The sequence below is a fragment of the Camponotus floridanus genome, unplaced genomic scaffold (genome assembly GCF_003227725.1).
Source record: "Camponotus floridanus strain SB8 unplaced genomic scaffold, Cflo_v7.5 scaffold161, whole genome shotgun sequence".
In the NCBI taxonomy this organism is placed as follows: domain Eukaryota; kingdom Metazoa; phylum Arthropoda; class Insecta; order Hymenoptera; family Formicidae; genus Camponotus; species Camponotus floridanus.
This window is the reverse complement of record NW_020229283.1, coordinates 286,319-295,571: the sequence shown is the minus strand read 5'-3', so window position 1 is coordinate 295,571 and position 9,253 is coordinate 286,319. Positions and strand designations below refer to the sequence as shown.

General features: G+C 36.8%; 1 protein-coding gene across 1 annotated transcript; it reads left to right on the top strand.

The window, feature by feature from the left end:
- Nucleotides 1-1,474: 1,474 nt before the first annotated feature.
- Nucleotides 1,475-2,601, top strand: LOC112637405. The gene is made up of 2 exons (XM_025407133.1): nt 1,475-2,478; nt 2,595-2,601. Exons 1-2 carry the CDS (start codon nt 1,475-1,477, stop codon nt 2,599-2,601), a joined length of 1,011 nt encoding a protein of 336 aa, XP_025262918.1.
- The last annotated feature ends 6,652 nt before the right edge of the window (nt 2,602-9,253 follow it).

Below are 9,253 nucleotides of genomic sequence, written 5' to 3'. Positions count from 1 at the left end.
CGATAATACGATAGATGGAGAGAAACAATAAGGTTCAACATGAGAAACAGTTACTGTTAGAAATGCCGATGAGAAGGCTGGTATATATACCCGAACATGACATTCAAATTTTCGGTAGCTTGTTTATAATATCATGATATAAAGACGGTAAATTTTCTGTGTCTGTCTGTAAATTTAAACCATTCTTTTGTCTCTTGATGTAAAGCATTTCAGAAATTAATCTTCTATTGAAAAAAGGAGCTTCATCCAGAATTTTAATGTCGTCCCAACAAAAATCATGACCGTATTGCAGCCTATGATTTGTAACGACAGAGCGAGTAGTATAGTTTCTATTAAGTTGTGATCTATGCTCCGATATTCTCGTCTTTAGCATTCTCGAAGTTTGGCCAATATATGAAGCGTCACAATCCGAACAATTAATTCTATAAACTACATTGGTTTTTTGGTTAGAGGGAATGTAGTCTTTATGTACTTTAATGAACTTGTTTAATTTATTTAGGCTGGTATAGGAAAGTTTGATGTCCAAGTTCTTTGTGACGCTTCTAAACCGCTCAGTGAAGTTTGGCAAGTATGGGACTGTGAAAAACGTGGAAGAATCTTTCAACGTCCCAAGATCACTGCGATCACGACTCATAAACAAAAATCTAAGTCGTTGGCTTATGACTTCAAATATGAAGCTCAAGGGATAGCAATTGTCTAAAAGGATTTTGACAATACGGTCAAGATTCTTATGGTGAAAACTTGGATGCGACAAAGAGAAAACCCTGTCCACGAGACCGATTATAGTGCCTTTCTTTTGGCAAAGTGGATGTTGGGAATGATAATTTAGATATCTGCCCGAAAATGTGGATTTTTGGAACCAGTCAAATATTAAAACGTTATTTTCAACTATTATGGTTACGTCTAAAAAATTAATTTTTCTGTCAACCTCTAATTCAAAAGTAAATTGTAATCTGTCATGAAAGGAGTTAAAAATAGAAAGAGTCGAGTCGATGGAGTCAGAAGGGACCGTCATTAGAATATCGTCAACGTATCTAAAATATAACCGGGGGGTGAATCTTAAAGTATTCAAAGCTTTCTCTTCTAAGTCCTGTAGCACTATGTCAGCAATAATCGGCGATAAGGGAGATCCCATAGGAGTACCGAAAGTTTGCTTATAAATAATGTTGTTAAAAGTAAAAAACGTAGAGTTTAAAACAAATCTGACTGCACTCAAGAACTCAGATTCAGGCAAATCACACACATCACGTATAAAACTCCATCTGCTAGAAACGCTAGAAAGAGCTAAATCCGTGGGAATGTTCGTAAACAGGGAAATCGCATCCAACGAGATCAATAAAGAGTCGTCATCCAAGTGAACATCGGCCAAATTCTGCACCAAATCGAAACTGTTATTTATATGACTAGAGGCACATTTTCTAACTCATTTACTAATCTGAATGTGATCAATGAGAAATGGTTTGTCAATCTATCCATGGTGAACTTCCCTCCTGAAATCCAGTGTTTTTTGCAATTGGGTGAGAATTTTAGCTTACCTCACATCAATACACCAATCCTAACGATCGAATTTATCAAACACATTGAATGCAATCTCCGGAAGCTTTCTCCTGCATCTAGAATTCCCATCAGAGAAAAATTAAAATCCATCATTAAAAATATTCCGTCTTATTCGTTTCCTAGGAATTCACATAATGATTGGTTGACACGGCTTTACCTGACTGCTAAAAATTTTCTCCAGAACAACAAAGATCTCATCCTCACACGGGCTGATAAGGGTAATGTCACGGTGGCTCTTGATAAATTCGACTATTTGAACAAAGTTGGTGATTTACTTAGGGATGAGAACACTTATACAATAATCAACAAAGATCCTACTAAAAAACTAATTTCCAACCTGAAAGAGCTACTATCCAGATGGAAAAACCATGGTTACATCTCTAATACTACCTATAAATCTCTCCTATTTACCGATGGCATCTTACCTAGAGCTTATGGTTTGCCTAAAATACATAAGATCAACATTCCTTTCAGACTCATTGTCTCTTCCATCAATAGCCCTCTTTATTCTCTTGCCTTATTTTTACACAAGATCATGATCAAGAACTTTCCTACTGCCTCTAGTCATATAAATAACAGTTTCGATTTGGTGCAGAATTTGGCCGATGTTCACTTGGATGACGACTCTTTATTGATCTCGTTGGATGCGATTTCCCTGTTTACGAACATTCCCACGGATTTAGCTCTTTCTAGCGTTTCTAGCAGATGGAGTTTTATACGTGATGTGTGTGATTTGCCTGAATCTGAGTTCTTGAGTGCAGTCAGATTTGTTTTAAACTCTACGTTTTTTACTTTTAACAACATTATTTATAAGCAAACTTTCGGTACTCCTATGGGATCTCCCTTATCGCCGATTATTGCTGACATAGTGCTACAGGACTTAGAAGAGAAAGCTTTGAATACTTTAAGATTCACCCCCCGGTTATATTTTAGATACGTTGACGATATTCTAATGACGGTCCCTTCTGACTCCATCGACTCGACTCTTTCTATTTTTAACTCCTTTTATGACAGATTACAATTTACTTTTGAATTAGAGGTTGACAGAAAAATTAATTTTTTAGACGTAACCATAATAGTTGAAAATAACGTTTTAATATTTGACTGGTTCCAAAAATCCACATTTTCGGGCAGATATCTAAATTATCATTCCCAACATCCACTTTGCCAAAAGAAAGGCACTATAATCGGTCTCGTGGACAGGGTTTTCTCTTTGTCGCATCCAAGTTTTCACCATAAGAATCTTGACCGTATTGTCAAAATCCTTTTAGACAATTGCTATCCCTTGAGCTTCATATTTGAAGTCATAAGCCAACGACTTAGATTTTTGTTTATGAGTCGTGATCGCGGTGATCTTGGGACGTTGAAAGATTCTTCTACGTTTTTCACAGTCCCATACTTGCCAAACTTCACTGAGCGGTTTAGAAGCGTCACAAAGAACTTTGACATCAAACTTTCCTATACCAGCCTAAATAAATTAAACAAGTTCATTAAAGTACATAAAGACTACATTCCCTCTAACCAAAAAACCAATGTAGTTTATAGAATTAATTGTTCGGATTGTGACGCTTCATATATTGGCCAAACTTCGAGAATGCTAAAGACGAGAATATCGGAGCATAGATCACAACTCAATAGAAACTATACTACTCGCTCTGTCGTTACAAATCATAGGCTGCAATATGGTCATGATTTTTGTTGGGACGACGTTAAAATTCTGGATGAAGCTTCTTTTTTCAATAGAAGATTAATTTCTGAAATGCTTTACATCAAGAGACAAAAGAATGATTTAAATTTACAGACAGACACAGAAAATTTACCGTCTTTATATCATGATATTATAAACAAGCTACCGAAAATTTGAATGTCATGTTCGGGTATATATACCAGCCTTCTCATCGGCATTTCTAACAGTAACTGTTTCTCATGTTGAACCTTATTGTTTCTCTCCATCTATCGTATTATCGTTGAACAGTCTCTTTGTAAGTATTTATATTGTCACACAGTATATTATATGAATTGTTTAAAATACCGGATCACGCCAATTTCAGGCTGCATTTGGTACTGTTGTCGAGTTTCTGTTCACCACCAATTACACTTGCACAATACGGTTTCTATTTTTTATCATGAAGATCCATTACTTCGATAAGCGTCTATTAACGTTGCGCCGATTGCGATTTTATCATTATTTATATGTTACTCAATACTTTATTATATTCATGATTTATTAGTTTTTATATTAATTTCTGTTGGTTATTATTATTGCGCTGAAGAAGGCTCAAAGCGAGAGCCAGAAACGTTCGTACCTTATGTATATTCTTATCTTCAATTTTTGTATGTTTAATCATATTACATTTCTCAGCTATTTATATCGTACTTAATTTGCTTTATTAAATTATGATTTTTCTATTTTAATCTTGATTATCTAATTATTTACATGCTCTTTATCGCCTATGACCTTTCTATTTATTGTTAAAATTTAAGAGAGCTTTTCTCAATATTTGTTTACTTTTATTAAATTATTGATGTTTGTTAATTGTTTTAATAATGTCTCTTTGATATTTTAAAGTTGTAACTGCACAGTTATTCTGCTCATTTATGATTCTCTTATTTTTCAGTCGCATTCCGAACTGGATAATGCAGTCATGCATGACGCCTTGCATACCGGATGAAGGGGAGATAACGGAGTGTGCAAAGATTAACTTCGAGCGAGTATTAAGAGGCTCTTATAATTCTTTATGTGACAAAGAATTAGGTATAAAATTTTTTATTCATTTATTATTGACTATATATATACATGTATAGTAATTTATTTAATAATTTTAATTTAAAGTAGTATACTGTCTGTAATTATTTTGATGTATATAACCTTATTATTGGTTTGTTAATTTGGATTATCAATTTTAATTTTTATAGTAGTGATATAGGGCCGGTTCTAACCCTGGTCCTCTCAGGGAGGTGAGGTGCGAGGGGCTCTCGGTGGAAGGGGGGTATGACGTCACGCGGGATTTCGATGGTGCGGGGGTTGCGGGGTGGGGGACGCAGGTGTTGGATGTTTTATGACAAGCATAAACAAAAAAAGAGCGGTATTCTTTTGAAGAGGATTTTGGGCCTAACCAAAATCATTTTCCCTTTTTTTTATTATTTTATTTTATTTTAAGAAAAAATTAAACAGCATCGATGTTCGACTGCTGTGTGCCCTTGCCGCGCGTGTGAGAGAGAACGATGATAGTGCGAAAAGAACGCATACGAGAGAGAGAGAGAGAACTATACTTATAATAACGAGACTTAAAATTAATGGGAGAGCGCACGAAGGATTGGAGCGCAAGGGAAAGCCGTGTAAATAATTGCATTTTTTATTACAAATATTAAAAATATATAGTATAATTTATTTAAATATGCGAGTTATAAAAAAGTATCCAATATAAAAATATATAAAAATATCCAATATAATATATATAAAAATATTCAATATGAAGGTCGCAGGGGGATAGAGGGGACCGCTCCTGAAACAAAAGAAAACATACATTTCATTAGTTTAAATTATTTAATAATTTATTTTAAGATACTTTTGATATATAATAAATTAAAAGATACAATGTTATCCATGACCCCTCTATTTTAATGTTTGCAAAGAGAGCACATGTCGCACGGCATTATTTGATGTAAAGATTTCCCACACTCTTTGCAGGACATATCGGTCAAATGTTGATAATATATACATTGATGTACCCGAACAGAAGTAGCTTGTACAAATAGAAACGATAGTCGGAGAAAGCATTCGACGCAATATTTCGATCCATTTTCCTCATAATAGCATGATATACAACATATTTTTATTTCTTCATTTAATGTTAATATTTCGGGTAAGTCTAAATGTCGTTGTTTCTTTTGCAATAATGTATCACCATCGTCACTATCGTCACTATCGTAGTCACTGTCTGTCAAGGGTTCTATTTCTATATCAGACCCATTCTCGTCTGATAATTCATGGAGATCACCAATATCCATCTCTCTCTCCTCTCTCTCTATCTCCAGCCTCTCAACCACAACTGGATCCATATCGTAATCATCATCGATGAAAATTACGTTTTCTTCAGCCATTGCACAAGATTACCGAATCACAGAAAAGCAATAATAGCAAATGATACTCTAGTGCAGCAGACTCCTCTTCGTTTTATATATTTTTAACAATATATAGCGGTATTCCTTGGAAGAAGATTGCATCTTAGGGCCCAACCTTTTTTTTTCTTTTTTCTTTTTTCTTTTCTTTTTTCTTTCTTTTTTCTATCGATGTTCATGCTCTTTCTGCGTTGTACCTTCGTTTCCCACATTCAAAAGATGAGAAAGGATTGGACGAAATATATATAAAGAGGAGGAGGAGGATTGAAATATATCAAATCATAGTACGGAGGCGTGGGGGACGCTTGGGAACGTGTTGGATGTTTTTTATCACACAAGTATAAAATAAAATAAAAGTACAATATTACATAAGTCGATGTCCGGCTGGTAAACAACGATATTTGAAGAGGATTGGATATTAGGGCCGACCCAAAATTATTTTCCATATTTTTTCTTGGAAGAATTGCAACGTATCAGCGCCGATGTTCGGCTGCTTTGTGCTCTTGCCACGCGTGTGAGAGAAAACGAATTTTTTCTGAGATGTAAATAAAAAATGATTATTACGATACACCATACTTATTTATTTTACACAAAGATAAAAAGGTTTAGACAAAATACAGGGATGATTGAAGCGCAAGTCACTGTGATTTGAGCGCATCGACACGCCGGTTGTAGAAGAGTATAGTGGTGTCCTGTTAGAAAGATTTATGCGCGATTTCACGTTCAAGATAGCGAACGGTATTGTTTATCGTGTGTATGCAAAAGTCACGTGCAAGTGCTCCGTAGAAAACTGTGACATAGTGTAAAAAAAGACAGGACGAAATGGAAAACATCGAGCAGACTGAACGCGATCTGGTGGAACGATCTCGCCAAATTGCCACCTTGGGCGAATATTTTGCATGGCTGCAACGTTGCGAGGAATTGATCAAAGAGCTCGAAGAACGCAGTCGTGTTAAGCGTCCGTGACTCTCGATCGGAAATAGACAATTTCTGATGGCTAAAATCGCGCGACTCGAAGGTGCAAAAACTCGATTGCAGAGACAATTTATTCCCAGTGGTGGTGATTACAGCGATGATAATAACGCGGAAAGACTCGTTTGGCGAGAGATCGATACCGCGTTCGATAGTCGTATTCTGACCGGTGCTGTGATTAATGCAAACCATATCGAACTTCGTCAATTTCTGGAGGATGCCGAAGACATTGTGCTCGAGCATATCCAAGACGTTATAAAAAGACACAACAGTGTAAAAGTAAATACAGTGTTTAATGGTGAATTTGTGTCGGGTGATAAGCGTAGAAATAAAAGTATAAATACGAGAAACTGTGAACTCTTTCGCACATAAGATTTACGCGAGTGGTATAAGCGCCGCGTTATCGAGCCCATTATAGCATCGCTGGACGAATTTCAGGAACGCGATAGTGGGCTGGGCATTGTCGCGAATACAGAATTTGACTGTGAATATTAATAAATATAATCTAATGCGTGCAGAATGTTATATTAAATTGCCGCGAGAGATTGCGACGACGAGAGCGGTGATTAACATACAGTCTAAAGACAATGCATGTTTCGCGTGGGCAGTAGTCGCCGCTCTATATCCCGCAGAAAGAAAGGTGGAACGGGAATCATCGTACCCACTTTACGCGACAGTGCTGAATCTCCGGAACATTGAGTTTCCAGTAACTGTAAATAAAATAAAATTAAAAAATTTGAACTCGCAAACAATATCTCGATCAACGTGTACAACATCGAGAAAGAGAACAACATTGTCCCGATACGTTTTTCGGAGCAGAAATGAGATAAGCATGTGAATCTGCTATACGTGGAAGACAATAACAATAGCGTCGGACATTTCGCGTGAATCAAGAATCTATCGCGACTTGTCAGTTCACAGTTGAGCAAAAAAGATCACAAGAAATATATCTGTGACCGGTAAGTTTAATTTATATAATTCAAATAATTATAATTTATATAACAAATTGTTCAAATCTTAATTAAAAAAATTTTTTTCTTTTATAGATGCCTGCATTATTTTAGTTCAGATGACAAGTTGCAGTCGCATACGGTCGACTGTCGTGAGATGAATGACTGCACTATGCGATTGCCGAGCAATAAGGATAAGTGGCTCAAATTCAACAACTTCAATCGGAAGGAGCGGATTCCATTCGTCGTGTACGCCGACCTGGAATGCGTTCTGGCCAAGACGGAGAAAGAACAACAAAAATTGTACCAACACCACCAAGTATTTAGCATAGCTTACTATGTACATTGTTCGTACGACGAATCTTTATCGGCGTATCATTCGCGTCGTAGCGCCGATTGTATAGCATGGTTCGTCGAAGATCTTAAAAATTTAGCGATTCGCGTTAAGAATATTTTATCGACTAATGTCCCCACGGTAGATTTGACGTTCGAAGAACGGAAAAAATTTTATCACGTTATTCAATATCACATATGCGAAAAACCGTTCGCGAAGACGATACACGCATTCGCGATCATTGTCATTTGACCGGGCGGTACAGAGGTCCCGCGCATTCAAATTGTAATTTAAATTACATAGAATCTTTTTGTATTCCCATAGTCTTTCACAATTTATCCGGTTACGATTCACACTTTATTATCGAGGATATAGCTACGGCGTTCGAAGGGAAAGTCGAGTTACTTCCGATAACGAAAGAAAAATATATATCGTTTACGATAAATGTTGATCTTAAGGAAAACAATTGGAAAAATCATGTAAAATTACGCTTCATCGATTCGTACAAATTTCTTGCATCGAGTCTCGACAAATTGGCATCATTTTTAGATAAAGATAAGCTCAAAATTTTAAAATCAGAATTTCAAAATTTATCAACCGAAAATTTCAATTTATTAACACGGAAGGGCATCTTTCCGTACGAATACATCGACTCTGTGGACAAGTTGCAAGATACGCAAGATTTACCACCGCGCGAATCGTTTTACAGTTCCTTGACCAGTGAAACTATATCAGAGAGTGATTACGCGCACGCCGAGAACATCTGGACGCGATTCTCCATTCGAACGCTGGGCGAATATAGCGATTTGTATCTGAAAATCGACGTCTTGTTATTAGCCGATATTTTCGAAAACTTTCGCGATAGTTGCATCAAAAGTTACGGACTCGATCTCGCGTATTACTACACTCTCCCCGGATACACGTGGGACGCCATGTTAAAGCATACGAAGATTGCGTTCGAGCTGCTTACAGATATCGACATGGTTATGTTTATTGAACGTGGTATACGCGGCGGTCTAAGTCAATGTTCCAACAGATACGCGCGCGCTAACAAGTACATGGAGTCGTACGATCCATCATAACCATCGTCGTACTTGATGTATTTTGACGTTAATAATTTATACGAATAGGCAATGTGCCAACCGTTGCCTTATACCGATTTTCGATGGGTCGACGACGTGTCGAATTTTGATGCATCATCTATAGCGCTAGATTCCCCTACAGGCTATATCCTCGAAGTCGATCTCGAATACCCGCAACATCTTCACGATACGCACATTGACCTACCGTTTCGCCCGACGCGCGACAAGCCGCCTGG

Bases quoted from the DNA above. Each gene is read 5' to 3' on its own strand.
- LOC112637405 (XM_025407133.1), top strand. From the start codon at position 1,475: ATGGTGAACTTCCCTCCTGAAATCCAGTGTTTTTTGCAATTGGGTGAG.